At 35.4% G+C, this 25671-nt stretch overlaps 1 protein-coding gene and 1 pseudogene across 3 annotated transcripts; both read right to left on the bottom strand.

Annotated features, from left to right (window-relative positions):
- Positions 1-14245: 14245 nt before the first annotated feature.
- On the bottom strand, positions 14246-22249 carry LOC148586462 (lignin-forming anionic peroxidase-like). Of its 3 annotated transcripts, none has more exons than XM_088515883.1 (4): positions 22227-22249; positions 15234-15396; positions 14781-15138; positions 14246-14636 (listed from the first exon to the last, which is right to left on the bottom strand). In XM_088515883.1, exons 1-4 carry the CDS (start codon positions 22247-22249, stop codon positions 14248-14250), a joined length of 933 nt encoding a protein of 310 aa, XP_088372009.1. In that variant the 3' UTR covers positions 14246-14247. The 3 variants fall into 3 exon arrangements, with proteins under 3 accessions (XP_088372009.1, XP_088372008.1, XP_088372007.1); XM_088515882.1 differs by lacking the exon at positions 22227-22249 and adding an exon at positions 18580-18614 and having other exon boundaries at positions 15234-15450; XM_088515881.1 differs by lacking the exon at positions 22227-22249 and having other exon boundaries at positions 15234-15491.
- A 724-nt stretch (positions 22250-22973) lies between these two features.
- Positions 22974-23963, bottom strand: LOC148586461 (uncharacterized; annotated as a pseudogene).
- Positions 23964-25671: the final 1708 nt, after the last annotated feature.

The following is a 25671-nucleotide window of genomic DNA, read 5'->3' as shown; positions in this document are numbered from 1 at the left end:
AGACGAGCCACAAGAATTAACTTTAACATTTTTTGCCTTAAAAGCAATGTTTTTAGTCTTCTTGTGTTTGGGTAGAATTAGCTCAAAAGTCTGAAGGGAACCTACAAGTTCTTCTACTCTCATAGTATCTAAGTCCTTGGTGTAACGCCCCGATATTGGAGCTAGCAAATATCGAAGTCATGACGCTGCAACTTCAGAAAATACAATCTTACAGCGGAGTATGTATATTTTTTTCTTTTTTCTATGACCTAGGAATAACTTACACAACACGATTGAGCTGACTGAAATACCTCGAGGTGATATATTATTAAATAAAATAGAAACATGGTTTTCATTACAACATATGTACACACTAAGTGTACCAAATATATGCCACAGACGGCACCTAAATTAACATAGTAATATTTATTAAGTTTACACACATCACCATACATAATAAAAGCGATTAACATAAATGGGATTTGCTCCATAGAGTAAGCATAAATCCTGCAGCAGATGGTCTATCAACCATCAAAACTAGTAAAAGGACCATCATCCTCACTTTCTATTCCTGCATCAAGATCTATGTAAAGATGACGTTATCATATTTACATAGGCAAACAAGTGAGTAATCTATTTTTCCTAGAGATAAAGACTAAAAAGAATAGTTTGAACAAGTAAGATTAAAGACTAAAATATATAATAGTGAATGAGTTGTGAATGCAGCGTAATGACAGATTAGTTTGTGTTTTATGATAATCTTTCTTCAGACCTCTTCGTCATGAGCTGTCAGCCCACTTACGTCCGTTATGTCCCTCACACTTTAGAGGTTTACCTGTTTGGTGCTGGCAACTACACCGCCCCAGCTTAGTTATATATTAGGCCTGTTGGACGGTTATATACCCCCATCTATTGAGATACCGACAGTTCCTCGTGGCAATCCACCCAACTTGTTCTTAAGGTGGCTATCTTATCAGCCCATTTTATTAGACACATTATGCAGCAGTTGTATTGCAAAATTATATTAATAAGACAAAATATGAATTCCCATAACAATAAAACAAAGCTAGTACTCAGTAAGTATATCCATACTTACACTCCTTAGAGTAGTATTCTGCTCCACTTTTGCATATAATACATACATACAAACAATACTTAGTTCATTCTCCAATAATATCATTGTTTAAAGACCCTCATCTTTTTATATTTATTTATTATCCGTCACTTCATCTTTACTTACTCATTTTATTATATTAATCTAAGATAGTTACTTATAACTAGCTTTATGCCTGAATTCATATTTCGGGGATGAGATCAAATGCTCCTTACCGCCAAAAATATGAACTAAAATTTAAATGACAATAAAAGAAATGACTGAATGTAAATACTGAATTCATATTTAGGGGATGAGATCAAATGGTCCTTACCGCCAAAAATATGAACTAAAATTTAAATGACAATAAAAGAAATGACTGAATGTAAATACTGAATTCATATTTAGGGGATGAGATCAAATGGTCCTTACCGCCAAAAAATATGAACTAAAATTTATATGACAATAAAAGAAATGACTGAATGTAAATACTGAATTCATATTTAGGGGATGAAATCAAATGGTCCTTACCATAAAAAATATGAACTAAAATTTAAATGACAATAAAATAAATGATTGAATGTAAATACTGAATTCATATTTAGGGGATGACAGCCAAAAATATGAATTAAAATTTAAATGTCAATAAAAGAAATGACTGAATGTAAAAGCTGTAAAGTAAATAATATATAGATAATATCATAAGCCTTTAATTGATTTTGTCCACTAACTCATTATTATCAATTCATTTGTATCTATTACTTTATTTTACATTATACGCTTATTGGGTCTTTAAACAATTAAATGAGAACAAGTGATACAAGCAATAAATCATGATATTTATACAAGAAACACTTACCCAATAATCCTTAGAAGTAAAACTCCACTAAATCTTCTCTAGGTAGCTAGTTTAGAAAAACACTTAAACACTACAAGAAATATCTAAGCTATATGGTATTTGACTAGAACTAAGAAATAAAATGAAAGGAGGAGCAAACAATTTTTACTTGTTTTAAGATTGTAAAAACTCAAGTGAAAGTGAATTTAGCTTTAGGCTCTATTTATAAGAGAATGAATGGTTATGATTTATTTTTACACATTTGATCTAAGGGTTGAGATGTATTTAACCAAAATAATGAACCTAGTCCATATTTCATGATCTATACCAATTGATATTTTCGTCCAAAATGAGGGCAGTGTATCCCGATCCATTTTTCAATGTCCAAACATACTCCGATTGATATGAAATTTTGCGAGTAGATAGAGGACTCCGAGATAAACATTTTATATTTTTGGTTCGACTCCATCCGAGTTCGTTTGAATCTATTTTTGGCCTATACAAAGTTTCCGATTCAACCTAGGCTTTAATCTATTTGCATTCCCACTTGGCCACTTGCCTTATTAAATCATTATAACCATGATATTTACTATAACCATTATTACTAGAAGACTTTAAGCTTTCAACAAAAGTGGCTAGCCATGGTATCTTTCTTTAGCAGTTTTAATCTCATTTAGACAGTATGAAAATTAAGATATTGCTTTTTAGGCTAAAAAACTGAAAAGCTTTAAATAAATTTATGACTTCGCTAAACACCAATATAAATAATTTATTCACTAGATTGGGTTTAATTATAAACATATTAGTGAAACTAAACTTTTAGAATTGAAGTACTATACATAAGAGGTCAAAAATCAATGTAACATACCTTTAACATTAAATAGTTATTTAATATCATTAATCCACATATCATTGTTCTAATTTATTGATTATTCTTTTAATCTATTTAATATTATTTAAATAAGAGTTTTAAAATCTAGGTCGTTACACTTGCTCTGTTGCATAGCAGCAATTTGAGGTATAAACCTCTCAGGTAAAGATCTTAAGATTTTTTTTCACCACTTTAGCATCATCCATTTTCTTTCCTAAATTAATAGTAGAGTTTCTAATGACACTAAGCTTTGAATAGAATTCATCAAAAGTTTCATATTCCTGCATTCTAATCTCCTCAAACTGAGAAACCAACATTTGAATTTTTGAAGTTTTAACAACCTTAGTTCCTTCATGTGTGATTTCTAAAGTTTCCCAAGCTTCCTTAGCTATCTCACATCTAGAAATTCTTGAAAATTCCTCATTTGAAACAGAGATGTAAATAGCATTTATAGCTTTGTCATTAGCAGTAGCATTATTCTTTTCCTCCGTTGTCCATTCAGCTATTGCTTTGTCTGGACGTGTCCATCCAGATTCAATAATATGCCAAACATTAATGGATTTAAAGTATGCTCTCATACAAATTTTTCAAAGCGTATAATTTGTTCCATCAAAGACGGGAAGAGAATTAGGAGCAACAGTAAGAGACATTTGATATGGAGTCTCGGATCACACTTAGGAAAAAATTTCATCACAGAGTGAACCCGTTCTGATACCAATTGAAAATTCTATATACGACTCCAAATGACATCTATTCAAATGTCTTGGTGTTTCACAAATATTAAGCAGAATAAGATCTAACCTAATAGTTAATATTCAACCAAATACAGATATGTAATGAAATTTAAGAACACAGATATTTGTTTACGAAGAGGAAACCATTTAGAGAACTCTCTAAATGTAAAACCTCTTCGGGGCAGCCAAACCCAGGAAAAAAATCGACTATAAGAAGAATAAAGAATACAAGAAGAATTACAAAACCTTTGCAATTGACTATTTCTTGCACACGACAAGCGATCCACTTGACTTCTACCACAGTAGTCATTTCCAGAACATCTAGCACAATTCTTCTATAAGATTTCCTTTCACCGAAACTCCGATTGGCTTCACGTATTTAATCTTTACTCTCATAAACTATAACAATATCTCTCTCTAAGCTCTCTGTTTTAGCTCTCAAAATACGTACCTATGTTAGGCAAAATAAATTGTTTAAATAGAACATAAAACATAAATTTAGCAGCCATGTCCGGACAGGGATAAGTGGGTGTCCGGACACGGTTAGGGTTACATATGCGTAACCACGTGGTGTCCGGACAGCCGAGTCATGTGTCCGGACACCATGCAAAATGGGCTTGCTGGAAATTGGGTCCGGACCCAGCTTTTGGCGGTCCGGACATGCCCCTCAAAAGCAGCTTGCTGGAAATTAGGTCCGAACCCAGCTTCTGGTGGTACAAACATGCCCCTCAAAAACAGCTTGCTGGATATAGTGTCCGGACCCGGCTTCTGACGGTCCGGACAGGCCCTTCACATTTGACTTGCTGGATATTGTGTCCGAACCCGGCTTCTGACGGTTCGGACATACCCTTCAAAGTGTGTTTGCTGGACATTAGGTCCAGACCTGGCTTCTGGCAGTCCGAATAGGGCCTTCTAGAATCTTGCTTTCTGGAAATGCTGAGGTGCTCATTTTCAACAAATTACATGCAAACCGAATGTGCCAAACATAAACTAACATATATGTGTGTGTGTGTGTGTGTGTGTGTGAGTGTGTGTGTTGGTGTAAAAATGTGAAAATTATAGTTAGAAGAGAATGACATGTAATTTTTATTTATTAACTCGATTATGTAATGTAATTGTTTATGGGAACTTAGAGCTAGCTCTAGTCAATTTGTATCAATGTATTTGACAATTTTTTTTTGTTTTCCAGCTGCTCAAAAATTTTTGAGATCTTATTTATAATAATTTCTTTGACTAATCAAGATTACGTATATTTAGTAGTGCCTCCGATTATAATTTATAAACTATAATAAGATTTTTTCTTGACAATCTGTTTTTGACGTGTTAGGTGGCTTGACACGTTACTAAACTTTAGTGACGTGTCATTATTGACGTGTATCGGACCTTAAAATTAAGGGTGTGAAAAATAGGGATTATTTAACATGTCAATTTCTGACACGTCACATTTTATGGAAGTGCCAAAACTGACACGTCAACAAATTTATTGACGTGTCAGTTTTGACTCGTCAATAAATTTATTGACGTGTCAGTTTTGACTCGTCAATAAATTTGTTGACGTGTCAATTTCAAAACGTCACTAAAGTTTAAAAATTGTTAAAAATAATAATTTTTTTTAATTTTTTTTTTCTCGTCAGTTGGTTGCAGCACTGCCCACAACTTTCTTCTCTTTGCTTCTATTTTTCAGCTCTTCAATAAACAGCACCCATCAACACAAATCACTCTCTTGAAACACCACTGCCACAACCATAGATTCTCAATCTTCATGTTTATTCCGCTGTTTATAGGTCCGGCATCCCACAAAAAAAATCCGATTTTTTGCCTCTGTTTGCCTCGCTCGCCCACTTCATCCTCAGTTCAGGATGAAGTGAAGGGGAGAAGGAAATAACAGAAAAGAAAAGAAGAAAAAAAAAATCATTCACAGTTCTGATCGACTGGTCGAAGAAGCAAAAATCGATCTCTTTGTTTGCCTCACTCTCTCACTTCATCTTCAGTTCAGGATAAAGTGAAGGGGGGAAGGAAATAACAGAAGAGAAAAGAAGAAAAAAAAGAAAAAGGAAAGAAGAAAGGCTACCTTTTTAGCGGCCGGATCGTCCAATGGCACCAGACGTTTGCAAGTCCGGCGACCCAGCTCACTCTCGCGATCCATCTCATTCCCACGAGGTACTGCCCTGCATCTCCTCCTTCAAACATCAAAAAAAAATATATATCTCTCGGTTTGCCTCACTCTCCCACTTCATTGAAGTGAAGGGGAGAAGGTGAGAACTAAAAGGAAAAAAAAAAAAAAATGGGGAACAAACCCATTCTTCTTTAATAAAAAAAAAAAAAAAAAAAAAAAAGAGAGGAAGGAAAGAATAAATAATAAGAAGAGGGAAAAAGTTGAATTAAGAGAGATCTCTCGCTTTAAATAATTTTCTCACACTCATTTTTTTAGTGACGTGCCAACATTTGACACATCAAGAAATGCTTGACGTGTCACCTATAGACACGTCAAAAAATTCTTGACGTGTCAAATGTAACGTCAATAATTTTGTTTCCTACTATTTTTTTTAAACACATCATTAATATTGTTAATCAATTAATTATTGACGTGTGAAATAGTGACCCGTCAAGAAAATATATTGAAAATAATAAGAGAAAAAATTATATGATCACTTTTTTTTTTTTAAATACTATATAGACTAAGAGAATACATATATGTATTAATATTCTAGATTGTTAATACTAAAAAACACTTTAATTTTTTAGTTTATAATACTCCTACAATATTGATAATATGATATAGCCATAATAATTTTTTCAAAATAAATTAAAAGAGTACAAACCACAAGAAAATATGTACATATTTATTATTGTCTATAAACATTTAATAGCTAATGCGTAAGAGTGTTAAGAGACTCTTATGCATTAACTAGTTTTATAAAATTTTAATGGGTTTGAATATATTTCTTAATATATGACGACATTTAAAGCCCACTAAAAATTCAATTTAATTTCTATACAATAAGTTATTTAATTCTAATCAAAATAATCATTATGTATAGAGAGAAAAAAAAAAAACCATAAACTACAATGATATAATTATACACATATATAGGTATACAAATTAAATTTTGTTACCTACTATTTTTTTTAAACACATAATTAATATTATTAATTAATTAATTCTTGACGTGTGAAATAGTGGCATGTCAATATATAATTATTGACGTGTGAAAATGATACGTCAATAAATAGTGACATGTTATTTTTGACATGTCAAGAATTATCGACGTGGCAAATTCAGCACGTCAATAAAGTTTTTCTTGATGTGGTAGTAATTACCAAGTCAGTAATATTTAGTAACGTGGCAAAAAGTGTGTTACTGTAGACACATCAATTTTTTTTTTTTTTTTAACGCAAGGTGAAAATTCGGGACGTTATAAGGGATGCCTAACAAGGACCTTGTGTGACACTTAACAGAATAAAATGCTAGAAGAAAAATAATGAATTTTAAATATCGGACCGATCAAGTGACACCCAATTTTTATCTTCTAATTTGTATGCATGTATTCCAAAGTTAATTCAAACAAAATTTTGAACCTAAGGTACGTACTAAGATTTTCGTGGAGACAAAGAGGTAAAACATTAATTGACAAGGCTTATGCTTTCGGCAATTTTTTTTTTTTAAAAAAATCTTTGCTGACCATTTTGGCAAATTCTTCAGTGACACTTATTCATGAGATTCTAAATCAAAGCCACGGAATCACAAAATAAACGTTAAAGCAACTAAAAATAAAACAAGGTATATATAAGAATGGAAAACGAGAGATGTTAACATCTAATAAGACCAAAAATAAGAACAAATTAAGCACGGGATTAACAGATAAATTCCGTTCACCTGAAAAGAAACAAGCAACATCGATAAAATCAAGAAAAAGAGGGCATATATATATATATATATATATAAACGCATGAATATATCTCAACTAAGCTAAGAATCATAGAGTAAGAAAAGTATATCGAACATGGCTAAAAAATGCCCCTCTTTGCCTAATTGTGCTGGTGATCATCATCATGACTTATGCGAATGTCATCAATGGTGCTGGAGATTTGAAGAGTGACAAGCTGTGCAGCCAGTGCTCCAAATGTGACACAACCGGATGCCCTGCCACTGAAGATTTTCCCCACATAACAGCGTTTGACGACACTCTAATCGCAGGTGCTTTGTAAAAGAGTTCTTAGAGAACGTGATTTTGCGGAATGATTTGTGCTGCTTTCTCATTAAGATTAAATAGAACAGAAAATACAAATATAATCCATCACCAACTTTGATAACATAAGTTGATGTGAATTCAAAAACTAATAACATAATCCTAACATAAGACTTAATACTAATCTGAAATTAATAACAAGAGAACAAGAGAAGTAGAATGCAAATAGATGACTTAAAGATAAGGAAAGAGATGTAGTAAAACTAGAAGACTAGAGATGTAGTAAGACTAGAAGACTTCAGCAGTAACAGAAACTTCAGGGACTTCTTCAGCAATATGTTTAACATGCCCCCTCAAGCTAAAAGGGGATGAAATCACTTGGAGCTTGGTCTTGAGATAAAGGAATCGAGCTGAAGATAAACCTTTTGTAAAAACATCTGCAATTTGGTCGGCTGTGGAGATGAAAGATACTATGATGTCTTGGTTGAGGACTTTTTCTCTGATGTAGTGATAATCAACTTCGATATGCTTTGTTCTAGCATGATAAACCGGATTGGCAGCCAAGGATAGTGCACTTACATTGTCACACCAAACAACTGGAGCCTTTGGAAGAGGAATTTGTATCTCTTGAAATAACATTCGTAACCAAAACAGCTCAGTAGTAGTAATTGCGAGCGATCTATACTCAGCCTCTGTGCTTGATCTTGAGACCACAGGTTGTTTCTTTGAACTCCAAGAGATTAAGCAATTACCAAGAAAAATTGCAAAGCCAGAAGTGGATCTCCTATCATCTGGACAGCCAGCCCAATCAGAATCACAAAAGACATTCAGTTGAAGGTTTGTGCGGGAGTAAAACAAGCCATGATGGAGGGTGTTCTTGAGGTATCTGAGAACTCTCTTAGCTGCTGACCAGTGAGTAACAGTTGGATGATGCATATGTTGACAAAGCTGATTCACAGAAAAGGCTATATCAGGTCGAGTTAGAGTGCAGTATTGAAGAGCACCTACTACACTTCTATACTCAAAAGGATCAAGCAGGGACTCTCCATTCAAGCTGGACAACTGAGAACCAGATGAGCATGGGGACTTTGCAGGCTTTGCTTCTGTCATCTTGGTTCTATGAAGGATGTCAATAACATATTTTGCTTGGCAGAGATGAAGCCCTGTAGAGCTTCGAGTAACCTGTATGCCAAGAAAGAAACTTAGAGAGCCTAAGTCTTTAACAGGAAATTCCTGCTGCATTTGCCCAATAATCTTAGTAATCAACTGAGGATGTGTCCCTATAATAATTATATCATCCACATATATCAACATAAAAACTTTAATGTTGCCAGTGAGAAAAATAAATAAAGAAGTGTCAACTAGAGAGGCAGTGAAGCCAATATCAAGTAAGTAGCAAGACAATCTATGAAACCAGGCTCGAGGGGCTTGTTTGAGACCATAGATTGCCTTTTGCAGTTTGCACACCATTTTAGGATTCTCCTTGTCAACAAAACCCTTTGGTTGTTTCATATACACTTCCTCATTGAGAGAGCCATGAAGAAATGCATTAGAGATGTCCAACTGTCTAATTACCCAGTTGAAATGGACTGCCAAAGCTAGTATAATTCTGATGGTGGAAGGTTTTATGACTGGACTGAAAGTCTCAGTGTAATCAACTCCAGAGGTTTGTTCAAAACCCTTTGCAACCAGTCTAGCTTTAAATCTGTCTACTGCACCATTGGACTTCCTCTTGATCTTATACACCCATTTGTTATGAAGAACATGTTGGTGAGGTGGCCGAGGGCACAAAGTCCATGTTTTGTTGGAGAGAAGTGCCTTAAATTCAAGATTCATGGCATCTTGCCACCTGGGATCAAGAGCAGCTTTACTATAGCAAGGTGGTTCTGACTCGGGTAACACAGTATGAAAACTAAGTAGTGGATATCTAGAGGAGAACATCTTGTAGTCAGAAAAGGTTTTAGGTTTAAGGTTTCCTGTTCTAGACCTGGTAGTCATTGTGTGAGATGGTTGAGGAGGAGATTGGGCAGCAGCTATTGAGGTAGGGTTTGGTGCTACAGAAGTGGATGAGTGTTGATCTATTGAGGGTGGATTTGAGAGGAGATGTGACCTAGATCTGGTAAGCATAGGATGCGATGGCTGAATATCTTGGGTTGCTGCAGTAGCAGCTGGTTCATCAACAGGAATGATTGGTGCAGTAGGTGATGAGTCAGTAGTGGGAGGAGGTTGAGTGGCAAAAGGAGTATTTGCTGATGAGCTTGGACAAGGGTTCGTATTGAAAGTAGACAAAACAGGTAAAGGGAAAGGAGAATCACCTTGTGCATGCAGCTTGGAAGGAAATTGTGCAGCTGCAAGATCCTTAGCTGGAAAAGAAGTCTCATCAAACACAACATGTCTTGATAGGTAAGCTTTGTTTGTAACTGGATCAAGACATTTATAACCTGCATAGTTGTAACCTAAAAAGATACAAGGCTTAGATCTATACTCAAGTTTATGGGCATTATAGGGCCGGAGCAATGGGTAGCATAAGCAGCCAAAGACTCTAAGTCTTTGGTAGTCAGGAGCTTTAGAATAGAGTTTAGAATAGGGAGACATATTTTGAAGAGTGGGTGTAGGCAACCTATTAATGACAAACACTGTAGTAAGAAAAGAATCAACCCAATATTTATTTGAGAGGTGAGAGTGGGCTAATAAGGTTAAACCGGTTTCAAGAATGTGTCTTAGTTTTCTTTCGGCAAGACCATTTTGAGGGGAAGTATAAGGGCAGCTTTTTCTATGTTCAATTCCATTATTTTTTAGGAAAGTTTGGAAGAGATGGGATGTGAACTCTCCTCCTCCATCAGATTGGATTGCTTTAATGGATGTAGAGAATTGTTTTTCAACTAGAAGTTTAAACTTGAGGAATGTATCATAGGTTGCTGATTTTGTGTGTAGGGGATAGATCCAGGTGAATCTTGAAAAATCATCCACAAAAACAATATAATATTTGTATCCACTGATTGACAGTACTGGAGAGGTCCAGATGTCAGTGTGAATAAGTTGAAGAGGAAATAAAGAGACACGGGTAGATGGAGAAAAAGCTTGTTTCTTACTTTTACCCAATTGGCAGGAACCACAAAGCAAATTTTTATTGAAATTTGAATCTGAAACATAATTTGAATGCGAAATAGGTAAATTGTTATCTCGAACAACTCGAGTAACTACATCATTAGATGGATGACCTAACCTAAAATGCCATACTAAGGATGATGTTCTTATTCCTAATAAAGCTATAAAAGACTTGTTGTTGTTGTTGTGAGACTTCCTACCCAGCTTTAGAGGATACATGCCATTCTCACTCTTCCCTTCCAAGAGGATTGCCTTTGTCTGAAGATCAATGATAAAAAAATGAGATGAGGTTAGAATAAAGTAGCAAGAATTATCTACACAAAAGCATTGAATTGAGACTAGATTTGCAACTGATTCAGGACAGTGTAAGACATTATTCAATTTAAAACTAGAATTAGAATGAGGGGCTTGAAGAGTGGTAGAACCAGAATTTGCTATGGTAAGAGCTGTACCATTCCCCACGGCAACAGTGTCATGTTGTTGAAAAGGTTCTTGAACATTAAGGTTCTCCAAGTCTTGAGTAATATGTGTGTTGGCGGCACTGTCAGCAAACCATTGAGGGTCTTCAAAGGCATTGTCGGATTGTGCCACCATTGCTGCCAATTGAGGAGGAGGGTGTCTTCCTTGATAGGAGTAATCCATCCTATAGTAGCAATCTAGTGCTTGGTGATTGACTCTTCCACATATTTGACATGGCATGCGAGATGGCTGACTAGTGCTAGGAGTTGGCAACAAAGCAGGTGTATTATTGTACCTTGGAGTAGGAGCATAAGTAGGAGTGTAAGTAGGAGTGTTGTACCTTGGTGCAGGGGAATAAGGAGACCTTGGACCAGGAGGCCTGCTGTACCTTGGGGTTGTGGTGAATGCAGGGGCAGCAGCAAAAAATTTGGCAGCAGGGGGTCTAGAACTGAAATTTCTGGGAGGATGCCCACCACGGTTCTTGGATGATTTCCGACCTTGTTTCTGTGTAAACAAGGCAAAGGTTGAAGTGTCAACTGTTGAGGCTTGCTGTTGATTGATCAATGTTTCATGATTGATGAGTTCTTCTTGGAAATCATCAAGAGAGAGTTGTTTCTCTCGGGTTAGGAGGGAGACAGTGGTGACAAAGCTGTTGAAGGAGGGATTGAGGCCATTGAGAAGGAATGAGATGAGGTCCTCATCAGAGATAGGTTTTCCCACAGCAGCTAGTTGATCAGACCATACTTTGGCTGATTGAATGTAGTCTGAGCAGGTCAAGGAGCCTTGGTGAAGACTCAGTAATTGTCTTTTGAGATTGGCAATTCGAGACCTAGAATCATTAGCAAACCTGGTTGCTAGGGCTGACCAGACTTGTTTGGAAGTATCAAGTCTATAAACTGTGGACAAGACCTTCTCAGATAATGTGACATTGATCCAACTTAGGATGCATTGATCCTTTCTATTCCAGATGGTGAATTATGGATTGAGGGTTTCTTTACCATTGTCATCAGTGATAAATTGAGCAGGGCATGGTTCGGTTCCATCCACAATGCCTAATAATTCATGAGTGCGCAGGATAGGCATGAATTGAGTTTTCCAACCAAGATAGTTTGGACCTTCAAGCTTTCCATTGAATTGAGAAAGGGTAGGTGGGGAAAAAGAAGGAGCAGAAAAGGAGGTATTGACTGCCATAGAAGAGCTGTTTGTGTGATGCAGAAGAAGAAGAGAAAAGAAAAGAAAGCAGCTTAAGAAAGAAGAGCTATGGGGCGTATGCCTATAATGGCTCTGATACCATAAAAGAGTTCTTAGAGAACGTGATTTTGCGGAATGATTTGTGCTGCTTTCTCATTAAGATTAAATAGAACATAAAATACAAATATAATCCATCACCAACTTTGATAACATAAGTTGATGTGAATTCAAAAACTAATAACATAATCCTAACATAAGACTTAATACTAATATGAAATTAATAACAAGAGAACAAGAGAAGTAGAATGCAAATAGATGACTTAAAGATAAGGAAAGAGATGTAGTAAAACTAGAAGACTAGAGATGTAGTAAGACTAGAAGACTTCAGCAGTAACAGAAACTTCATGGACTTCTTCAGCAATATGTTTAACATGCCCCCTCAAGCTAAAAGGGGATGAAATCACTTGGAGCTTGGTCTTGAGATAAAGGAATCTAATCTCAGAATGCTCAGAATCTAATCTCCACCGTTCATAATGTAGATTCATGTGTTATGAATGTCCCTGCAAAATTTCAGCTCAATCGGACCACAAACGCTCATCGATCGGAGCTGTTGATCAAGACTAGACAGCATTTCCAAAATGCTGTTTCACCCAAGTCCGGACATGCCTTCCCCGGGTCCAGACCTCATTTCCAGAAACTCAAATTTTGCTCCGGACAGCCCATTAACCTGTTCGGACACCCCGTAAGTTTTAGTCCCAAAAACGTGATTTTAAGTGGGTTAGGTCTAGGGTTTTGTCGGGGGTATATATACATCATTATAGAAGAGAGAAGTACGAATTTGCGCCCCCAGAGAGTTCGTCGGAGGCTGTGCTAAGAGAGATCATATGTGGTGAGCGTTAATTGAATCTCTTGGAGTTTTAGTTATTCCTTTGATAAATCTACGGTTGAGAAGTCTATCGGAATGATCCGGTAAAGGAGAATCACGTTGAAGAAGATTGTGAGCAAGGAGACGAGTTGTAGGCTAGTCGATCTTACAGAGCCAAGGTCTTGCAAAGGGTTGTAAATGTTCCTAGTGTCTGTAATCTCTGGATAATCTTTTGATAGTGATTTCCTCGGTTTGGCTGCCCCGGAGAGGTTTTACTTTTAGATCGGTTTCTAAAAGGTTTCATCTTCGTAACTAAAATATCTCTGTCTGTCTCTTTATTGCTTTAGATATTTTGGGTGATTGAATTGTTTATTGCTACATATTATTAATTCCGCATAAATTGTGATAAATAAGTTTTTGGAGTCAGCATAGCGTTTTTCACATTCCAATAACTAAATCGATGTGTGTTACTCTAAATGATAGTTCATGCTTGGATCTATAAATTTAATTCTACAGCTCAACTCCACTCGCACAATCTGCTCTATCTCGAAGTGCAAATCGTGACTTATATACAAGGCTTATATAATCCTTAGGAAAATTGAGGTTTAACATTCAAGTAGGTTCATAAACGGACCACCTCATGAGGTGGTCGCGTTTGAGTCAGAGTACGTCACATTCGAACGACAACTAGGAATTCTCTCCGATGAAGACGTAACTTGTTTGTGTTTAAAGGTAGGCGAGAATTAATATAATACAATGAATCTCATTACAATTAACAATATGTAAAAATTTCAATTTTACACTTGCGATAATTCCAAAAAAAAAAAAAAAAAAAAAAAAAAAACTTATGAACCAAAAACTGACATATTGGAGGAACGGAACAAGCGACTCGTGAGTATTTGGGAAAGAGCAGTTTTAACTAGTTAACAGCACTACAAATCCTTCTTATCTGCCCAGCTGAACCAGTGAGAAGATCAATTTCACTCATTTTAATCATGGCGGATGCAAAATCAGACTTGAAAGTGGCAGGGCTTCTACTATATTTGGAAACAACGCTGTCTGTCGACCCTCCACTAAAGAGGATTTGATCTGAGGCAAGGAGACCCTTCTTTTGAATTAAATTCTTGAAGTAGTTATTGTCAAAAGAATTTGGAGTCACCAAGTCAAGTGCTGCCAAGTTTTGATCGCCGCCCGTAGCTGGACAACGGCGCTGGCGAGTGCTAGCAAATCCAGCATCAATATCACTCTCATCGTTGTATATCCGGTCTTTAAATGTGATGCATTGAGCTTGCCCTAAAGTGTGGGCACCTGCATTCATTTGGACATTAATTTTGTTAGAATATTGTTTAAATTTATTATAGTAATCAATATTATTTGATATCAGTGCCGAAGTGATGAGTTCAAATTAACCTAATGATTTTAATAAAATATTCTACTTGTTGATGGGCTAACCTGATAAAGCAACCATATCTTCTGCAGTAAGGCCTTTGCGAGCAAACTTAGAAAGAAGTGTCTGAAGGTCATCAGTGGCACGTGGAAGTTCTGTCTGGGCTACATTTAAGCTTGCGGTTGTGGAATCTCTTCTTCCGAGCTTCAGAGACCAAGATGGGCCACCCACAGCAACAGATGCATCACGTGCAGCCACCGCAAGAATATCTGCGCAGGAAACAACTCCAGGGCATGTCTTCTCAACCTCAGCTTTGGCACTGTCTATCACTTCAAAACCTCTTACAGAATTATTATTCTGCGATGCGTTTATTTCGCTTGTGATAGAGGGTGCATCCTTGAGTAGAATTGATGCATCACAACCCTGAACATTAAATGCATGGCATATATATTAATTAATTTGGTCCGCAAATTTATATATATATATATATTTATATACACATAAAGACAAATGGGTACCTGAACAAAACAATCATGGAAATGGAGACGAACAAGAGACGCCGCCATCCGACGTTCGCGTGAAACTGCTGTTCGGATAGCACTCCGAATGGTGCTGAGTGCATTCGGACACGTGTGGTCGTAAAACTGGGAAGAAAGATGCGCATTGCAGGTTGAGGTAGAGCTGCTGAGAAACAGCAAGATAAGCAACAAAACAGCTGCATTCTTGTTTGAATTTCTCATCCAACTCATCACCTTGTTAACCATTGCAGCCGCCATTAATTGATGGATCGATCTTAGTTTGTTTGTTTCAGGCAAAAGAAGATGAGAAAGAAGATGATAATGGAGAAAGCTGAATGGTATCCCATCAATTTATAGTTGCACTACTTTGTCTGGGTCACCTCTCTATTAATTCATGAACGCGTTGCCTCCCACTCGCGCGCTCCACTATGACAATTTCTTCTTCGATATACTTTGAACATTCTTTCCTTTTACGTACAATATATACTAATAAAATATGAATTCAAGTCAAAGATAAAATTATTTACTTATATATATATAATTCTCGATCATACGTACATGTTTGAAATCCTCTTGGCATTAAATGGATACAACTGGGCATTTCTCATTATTAAAATGGTACGTAGTCAAACTTTGTTGTCTTCTAAAATTTAATTATATGGGTGAATGATATTGACGGCGCCCCACGAAAGTGTTCTCTTCTTTTCCTAAAATGCTTATGCTTTGTTTTTTAAGTTAAGTGTTAAAAATTTTAATGTTATTCTTGAAGTATATATATTATTTTAATGTTAATATACTAGAGTATTAGTTATATGTCCGTGTCACATATTAATTAGATCTAGCACATGCATGGAAAAAGTAACAAGCATGTTGAAATAATATACATTTGTTTTTTTAATTATTTTTAAATTATTGAATTCATTTGTCTCCATATGTTTTCTGTAATTATTATTATTATTATTATTATTATTATTATTTGACATGATGTAATAATGAATTCTAAATCAACAACCCTAACCTTGAAATTGTCGTAGGCTAATTAATATTGGCCAAACAGTGGAAAGACTTAAGTGTCTGTGTGTGCGTGTATATATGGAGGTGCTTGCTCATCTGGACTATTTCAATTTCAAGGGATAATTAATTAGTACACGTACGACTCATTCAAGGGATAATGACTAACTTTGATTAACAAAATAACTCTTTTTTTTTTTGAAAAAAAAAATAATTTAAATAAAAAAAAGAAAGAAAAGAGAAGAAGCTATAGCTATGTATATAGCAACCATCTCAACCTGTCAAAATTCCATTTATACCCCTTGCACCACAAAGAATATTATTCATTCTATTCTTCTTAAATTTATCTTTTGAAGTAAACTGAATCCACACCTCCCATATAATATGCTATATAATATGGGATAACTCAATCGGTGTGGACCATGCCTTATGAAGCGGAAGTCACTATTTCGAATTCTCATCATTCTTTTGTTCAAACATGTCAAAAAAAAAAAAAAATTGTTGTACAAGCTTCTCTTTAATGCAATGATTATTACCATGTCTTAATGCATTTCTATTAATTCCTCCAAATGTTATAAATATTAGAAGCAAAAAACTAACCGACATAGATAAGCATTCATAGTTTTACCTCTCTACTCTTGCATCAAAGACACCACATTATCCTAGTAAATAAGCTGGTTAAGCACGAAACAAAGCCCCATAACTAGGGGCGGACCTGTAGCTTAAAGTCTACCCATTATATAAATTTGACCCCCCACAATAATATTTGTGTCCCCTTTTAAATATATATTTTTTTTAGTTTTGCACCCCCTCAATAATATTTGTGTCAATTTTAATTATTATTTTTTAGTTTTGCCCACTCCAAAAAAATAATATTTGTGTCCCAGTTTAATTCTTTTTAACTTTACCTCTATATTCTAGTTCACTTCTAATTAGAAACTCAATTTGATTTAGGACTCTAATTGAATATGTGAAAGAAAAAGTTAAATGATTTGAGTTCTTTTTGAGCAGCTTCTAACCAACAATTAGTTTTTTGAGCAGTTATTTTGTTGTCATTTTAGTTTACAATATTTGTTTCAACATCATTTTTGATTGCAACATTGTTTGACTCGACTCCTAGCATTCTCCTTGTTGTTATTTTGGGGCTTTCAGAGATTGTTAGGAAAAAGATTTCATGCTCAAAGGTTGTTGTTGTTATTGTTGTTTTTATTTTTATTTTATTTTTATTTTTTTATCTTTTATTTTTTGAAAAATAGTCAACTTCTCATTTGTGATGCCATGAAATTAGATGTAAGAGTTCTATGCTTTTATTTTATATAAACACAATCTACACACACAAACACATATATTGCAGGTTGAGGTAGAGCTGCTGAGAAACAGAAAGATAAGCAGCAAAACAGCAGCATTCTTGTTTGAATTTCTCATCCAACTCATCATCTTGTTAACCATTGCTGCCGCCATTGATCGATCCAATTACTTTGAGCTTCTAGTTTGTTTCAGGCAAAAGGGAGTGGAGATGGATGAGAATGAAGATAATGGAGAAAAAGCCGAATGGTATCCCATCAATTTATACATTGACCACTTTGTCTGGGTCACTGATCTATTAATTCATTAACGCGTTGCCTGCCACTCGCACGCTCCATGAAATACGACAAGTTCTTCTTCGATATACTTTGAACATTCTTTTCTTTTATGTACAATATATAATAATATATTCTCGATCGTAGTACGTGTTTGAACTGGCTCCTCCTGCAATTAAATGCATGCAGTTGGGCATTTCTCATTATTAAAATGGTAAGTAGTCAAACTTTGTTGTCTTCTCTTCTTTTCCTAAAAAGTTATGTTTTGGCTTTTAAGTTTTGTGTTAGAAATTTTAATGTTATTCTTGAAGTATATATATATATGATTGTTTTTATTTGATTCTCTAAGTTTTGATCAAATATCCTAATTTATTCATTTTCTGTTTTATCGTCATATGTGAAATAAAGGTGATATTACCAATTAATGTGCGTGACAAACTTTGTTTTTGGGCATATATATATGTTCTTTTAAAGTTAATATCAAATACTAGAGAAATTATGGACAAAGTTTTTTTTCAAACTGGGTTGGGAGAATTTCCTTCAACCTAGTCTATAAAAATGACATGTGTTCCTTAAATATGTGAGAAGCACATTTTTTTTAATAACATGAACAAAGTTGGAATAAATTTTATTAAAAACTCATATGCATGAAGGGGTGTAAATGAGCCGAACTTGAGCAAGCTTATCTTGTTTAGGCTTGGACAGTTTAAATTTTACTCGAGCTCGAGCCGAGCTTAAGGATGAGCCAAAAAAACGAGGTCGAGCTCGAGGTCATAATAAGTCGAGCCATCTTTAATTTATTTATTTTTATTATAAATTTAAACTTCAAGTACTCTTAAACGGCTCAAGAAACAAGCTTGCATATGAGCATCTTGCTTAACCTGGCTAGCCAAGTATGGAGCCTGAGTCAAGATAACAAGACGTTTGGTTTCGAAGAGAGAGGATATGCATCATTTTATAATAAAATGATGATATTGGGAAAAAAAAATCATCAATTTTTAATATTAAGATGAGCAACTATGTGAATAACTACTAATTCGAGCTTTATATGAGCTGCTCACGAGCCTAACCGAGTGGAATTGAGCTTGCTTCGTTTAATATTTGAGCTAGTATTTGTGTTCAGGAAATGCCTCATTTAATAATTAAGTCGAGCACAAGCCGAGCTTATACGAGCCGATCTCGAGCTCGCTCGTGAATGGCTTGCTCATTTAACACCTCTATGTGCATTTCACATGCTATTAAAAAAAAGAACACATGTCACTTTTATAGACTAGGTTGAAGAAAAATTCTTCCAACCCAATTTAGAGAAAAACTTTATCCGTGTCACATATTAATTACAACACATGCATTGAAAAAGTAACAAGAAATGTTGAAATTATATATATATATATATATATATATATATATATATATATATATATATATATTATTGTTATTTTTTTAAAAAATTTTAAATTATTAAATTCATTTGTCTCCATATGTATTCTGTAATAATTAATTTAAAATCATCAAACCTAACTTTGAAATTGTCGTAGGTTAAATATTGGCCAAAGACTTGAATGACGTTGGAAAGACTTTAAGTGTCTGTATATATTAAAGATAATTATATATGGAGGGGCTTGCATTACTTGCTCATCTGGACTATTTCAAGGGATATAAGTACAGGTACGACTCATTCATATCCGATTGGGATTGTCCTCGTATATTTTATATACTTATTTATTTACTAATTAGCATTTTATATATTAAAAATAAAAAGATTAATTAATTTACTTATTCACCACAACACTATGGTTGCTAATATTTAGGGCCGTAAATAAATCAGTCTGTTCGATAACACTCTTAGTTTTAGCTTTACCCGAACTCGAGCTCGATAATACAAACCCAAACAGGACAAACACAATCTCGAACAAGCCCGAAATATCAATGACAAATAGCTACTAGACAAACGCTAGTCTATAATTTTAAAGGGAAGTCGCCTTAATATTAAGCTAAGATTAATTAAGTCCATAAGGCTTTGGCATTGACAACTTGTGACACCCAAGTTAGTACCACATTGAGAGATGAATTGCCTACATTGAGTGGGAATATTATAAAGGATTAAAGGTGTTCATGGGTGTTAACTTTCACATTAGTTCCTTGATACTGGGCTTCATAGGTATGGATGTAATTGATTTGAACCGAGCCGAGTATTAAATGTTCAAGTTTGGTTTGTTTAATTTTTTTCAAACACAAGCCGAACTCAAGTGAGCTAAATAATTGGTTCAAGCTCTACTCATTCATTTTTTCAATGAGCTCAAGCTTATTCATGAGCTACTCAAATAATCTACTCCTCCATATATAAAAGTAAATATCGTTTTAGTACAGTTTCTTGTCCAGTGTGATTGACAGCCCCTTCGAGGTAGATGTAGGTATACGGTCTGTCTTCTGCGCTCCAATCTGACTTCTTGATTCCTACAAAATGAGAGACCATACTAGGCGTGATCTCCTTCTAATATCTAAGTTAGAGTTTTGAATAATATCAGTGTAAATTGTGTAATGTAGGATAATTCAGTCTAGAGTTTATATATGTGTATGGACCTATTTATAGGCTAAGAAGTATATTCCAACTTGGGGGCGATCGATCTTCTACCTTGACTTGAATTTTGAGTCATGGAGCTTGATTTGGACTGGGAATTGCTATCATATATGGACTCAGATTTCTTTTCTCATATAACTGGGTCTAATATTTTTACCAAGTTTGTAGGGAATTCAATCCCGGTAAATCAGGGATTGATTCTTAATAAAACCTTGTCACTGGAATATGTGATACTTTGGTGATCTTTCATGTTGGAGTAGCAGGGATACTCGGGAGATGCTCGTATTAGGAGTACCTGACAATCCCGGGAAGTGTTTGTTCCGGTGATTGCTCTTGGAATACTCGATGGCCCTTTCCATAATAAATAGATCCTGAGGGTCTTTCTTCTTGGGCAGGGGCCCCGTTGCTGGTCTAGAGGCCCACAACCAATTGGATGGGTTGAATGGGATAATTCCCAACACATCGTAACTTTTAATCTTTAATTTCGTGTAAATTCATACTTATTATTAGTTATTTAATTATTTGAGTGATTAGATAAATTAACTCGAATCTTAAACAATCGAATCTTGAGTTTATATGTTTATCTTATAGTAAGTATATACTATATACACATAAACCCACTCATGTACGCACATACACAAGTATTTATATCAAGACTCATAATTACGATAATTCAACCTATATCTAGAATTCATTTTTATACTTTTAAATACTTAACATATTCTCATTAACACATTAAAATTGATATTATTAAAATAATTAATATGAAGTTATGCGAGCTTATAGAAGCCACACTAAGCCCAAGCTTATTCATGAACAACTCTATTTATTTACAGCCCAATAAGTAATTTTAAGGAGCTTTAATTGCAACTTGACTAATTATTTTGCAGTAAGAGCGCAAATTTTGCTAGTGCTTTACCTAAGTCATTTCATAGGGCATTAGAGCAACCTAATAACACCAAGTGGCCATACCAAAGACGTCAAGGGTTTGAGTAGAGGAAATTGTGACGCCCTAAAAAATTAGTCCCAAATTGAGAAGATGAGTTGCCAATTACTTTGACTGGAAAGATTATATCTAAATTAAGGTGCTCATGGGTTCTCAGTCCAATATTAATTCCTTACTATATATGTGAGATTGAGCTTTATCAGCAGTTGTGAGGAGCTCTGCATTTTGTTGCTCTCCCTTGGGAATATTTAGCTGGCAAGCAATATCGTATAGTGGAGGTTTAGGTCAATGACATAGTAGTGAAGAGCATTAAGGCTGAACAACACCTATCCAACCTCGATTAGACACACACACACACACACACACACAGATATATATTGAAAATTCTATATATGACTCCAAAAGACACCTATTCAAATGTCTAGGTATTTTACAAATATTAACCGGAATAAGATCTAACATAACAGTTAATATTCAATCAAATACAGATATGTAATGAAATTCAAGAACACAGATATTTGGTTACGAAGATGAAACCATTTAGAGAACTCTCTAAATGTAAAACCTCTCCGGGGTAGCCAAACCTAGAAAATCAATCCACTATAAGAAGAATAAGGAATATAAGAAGAATTACAAAACCTTTGCAATTGACTCTTCCTTGCACACGACAAGCGACCCACTTGACTTCTACCGCAGTAGCCCTTTCCAGAACATCTGGCACAATTCTTCTATAAGATTTCCTTTCACCAGAACTCCGATTGGCTTCACGTATTTAATCTTTACTCTCATAAACTAGAACAATATCTCTCTCTAAGCTCTCTGTTTTAGCTCTCAAAATACGTACCTATGTTAGGCAAAATAGATTGTTTAAATAGAACATAAACATAAATTTAGCAACCATGTCCAGACAGGGATAAATGGGTGTCTGGGCATGCTAGGGTTACATATGCGTAACCACGTGGTGTCCGGACAGCCAAGTCATGTGTCCGGACAGGCCATGCAAAATGGGCTTGCTGGAAATTGGGTCCGGACCCAGCTTCTGGCGGTCCGGACATGCCCCTCAAAAGCAGCTTGCTGGAAATTGGGTCAAGACCCAGCTTCTGGCAGTCCGAACATGCCCCTCAAAAATAGCTTCCTAGATATAGTGTTCGAACCCAGCTTCTGACGGTCCGAACAGGCCCTTCACATTTGACTTGCTGGAAATTGTGTCCGGACCCGGCTTCTGAAGGTTCGGACAGGCCCTTCAAAGTGTGTTTGCTGGATATTGGGTCCGGTCCTGGCTTCTGGTGGTCCGAACAGGGCCTTCTAGAATCCGGCTTTCTGGAAATGCTGAGGTGCTCATTTTCAACAAATTACATGCAAACCGAATGTGCCAAACCATAAACTAACAAACTCCCCCTTTGGCCATTCGGGGACAAAAAATTATACATGAAAATGACACATCAACTCCCCCTTTTTGTCTCTGAAGGACGAAAGGACGCACAAAAAGAATGGAATTCTAGAGTTAAAGGAAAAAACAACCAACCCATTAAATCTGAAATCAATAGACACACTAAAGAAAAATAGTCCCATCACATAATGGCATTTGACTTGTAAGCAAAGCAAACAAAAAAAAAAAAAGAAAATTAGTCTTGCCAAAAACTGTCCTTGATTTGCTTCACATCTTGCTCCAAAGTCGTCAGGCGTTTGTTGATAGCTTCGATGCTTTGGCCTTGAGCTTGAAGTTAGTCAATTATTTTATTTAATTGACTGGAAACATTTGATGATCTCGAGGAGGACGCAGCTGGAGGATCGTGAACGATTGGAGGGGCATGTTCAGCTGGAGCGGGAAGCCTATGAAGTTGGCCATTGGACTTCATCACTGTTGCTTTTCCAAAGTAACCTTTAGGAGATTCCATATGTTCATTTGCAACAATTTTAGGCAATGTGGCTTGCAAGATCTTTGTGATGAGGCTGTCATATGGTAAGGCAATAGAATGATCTTCATGAAGCTCAATCATTGTCAACACCATATGAGTACATAAACAGAACTCAACATGGTTAATGATGCCATATATCATCATTGCTCGTTCAATGGTCACATGACTATTTCGAGATATTCCCCAGATATTTTGCAGCACAATCCGTGTTAACAGCCTCTCTGGAGCCCGCACATATCCAATGAGAACTTTGTTCTTGTCTTCGTCCCATACAAGCTCCCTACTTGGATTAAGAACCGCCATGATTTTAGCTTTTGTTGGTTGTGGATCGATCTCCAGAAATGGAAGCGGCTTCTCATTCGTTAATGGAATCCCAGTAACTTCACTTATCAACTCAGGAGTGATAGTGAGAGTTTTCCCGAAGAACTTGGTCTTGAATGACGGGTCACCAACCAAGTCAATATCTTCGATGTTGTAGTAGAATTCTCGAACTGACCAAGTGTATGCATTAACAGGAACGAACAAAGATGTCCATTGATTGGCCTGGAATATCTCATAAATGAACCGAAAAGGTTCAACTCGAAGATCATTTTGATCCACTCCACGTTCAATCACAATGTTGTGTGTTAGAATTTTGTCTTGTAGGATTGATTTTTCTTCTCGAGTGCGCTTCCTCCTAGGTGTGGATTCCGACATTGGATACACCATTTTCTGCAGTCACACCCCAAAGAAGGAAGTAAATGGCAAAATAATAGCACAAATTACTTGAAGTAGTCATTTTGTCAAAACAATGATATGATATGAAGCATGTGATCTCACAAATGAGGTATATGCACCATAAACAGATTATAATTGTTGAACACAACAAAAATAACTTATTTCAAGAAGAAAAACTGAGATAAATGCAAAAAGATTTCATTTAGACATTCAATCGAACATGTGATAGGCATTGAGGTATTGATTATAACATTATGAGAAGAGTTCATGAATAATGAAAATACCTTGCCTAGGGACATCCCAACCAACATCTAAAGACCAAAATATTGAACTAGAGCAATTTAATTAAAGAAATGTAGCAAAATTGCAAAAATGAATCTTTGATGCATTTTATCAAACATATGGTATGCATAAAGATGTGGGCATGGAAAACACATGTGAAGATGAGTAACCCATTCCTAAGTACATCATAGTTTATGTATTTTGCTACAATCATATGAGAGAGAAAGAATTATCCATACCAATCAAGCAATCAAGCAATTCAGAATAGCACTTTGGAGCCCAACATTCACAACCTAGAATTTGATTCTAAACCAAATATGAAAAGAATAAGGTACGAAAACATACCTTGGGTGATGGAAGTTTTGAGCCTTTAAGTTGAAGGTTGGAATCACAGAGAGAAAAAAATAAATAAATAACACAACGAAATAAAAAAAATTGAGGAATGAGTACTTCAGCCGAGAGAGAGAAGGACGAAATGGGGAAAAATAAGAGATTTCAAGTTTAAAAAAAAAACGCGATAGGCGTGTCCAGACATGTAAGTGCCGTGTCCGGACATCCTCCCTCTCAATTTTAAAACAAAACTAAAAAATAAAACCTTTTTTTTTCGTTTTTTTTAAAAAAATTTAGAATTAAAACACAACTTGTATAGATATCCAATAACCCATGCATGTCCTTACGAATATCTTAGCAATCCGGAGTGATCAACAAACTACACACACACACCATAAATGTACCATATGCATGAAGCATTATTTTTCTGTGAATTCAGCCAAGTAAGCAATAACTCAGAAAAGTTATGCGAGGGTATAGTGTGTGAAAACTCCCATTAAATAAGATTTCATCAGTGGAAGGTAAATCTAGACAAACATTTAGTAAATGAAAGACAAACAGTCTGATTCAAGCCACAGTCAAACCTTATAATATTAGGACCTAGAGTCCCTCATCCGATACACTTCCCTTAAGACTAATCATTCACTTTTCACCATGTACTTTAGTAACCATCTATTTCCGCAATGATTTGATCATTGATTCTTTCTATAGGGACATATAGAAGCAAACATAAGTCATTTGAGCATATTTTATGCCCTTTTTTTTATTTTTTTTTAATTTAAGAAAATGTCGGAATTTTTAGGAGCTGGGTTCAACTAACTAGTTGATCAAGTGGATAGAAATGACACTACCTATCTTCCAAAAAAAAAAAAAATGTTTGATCCGAATTCCCAAACACATATCAAAAATACAAACTTAATGGGGGCAAATAGTAAACAACTTCGAACATGAGAAAAACGAACATGAGAAACTGACTACCGAACAAGAAGAAAAAAAAATCACAAAAATAACTGAACCAAAGAAAAAACAAAAAGCAAACAAAATGCCCTAGAACAGGGACGAAAAAATATCAATA

Source organism: Corylus avellana, chromosome 4 (genome assembly GCF_965113065.1).
Source record: "Corylus avellana chromosome 4, dhCorAvel1.hap1.2, whole genome shotgun sequence".
In the NCBI taxonomy this organism is placed as follows: domain Eukaryota; kingdom Viridiplantae; phylum Streptophyta; class Magnoliopsida; order Fagales; family Betulaceae; genus Corylus; species Corylus avellana.
This window is presented reverse-complemented; position numbering and strand designations above follow the sequence as displayed.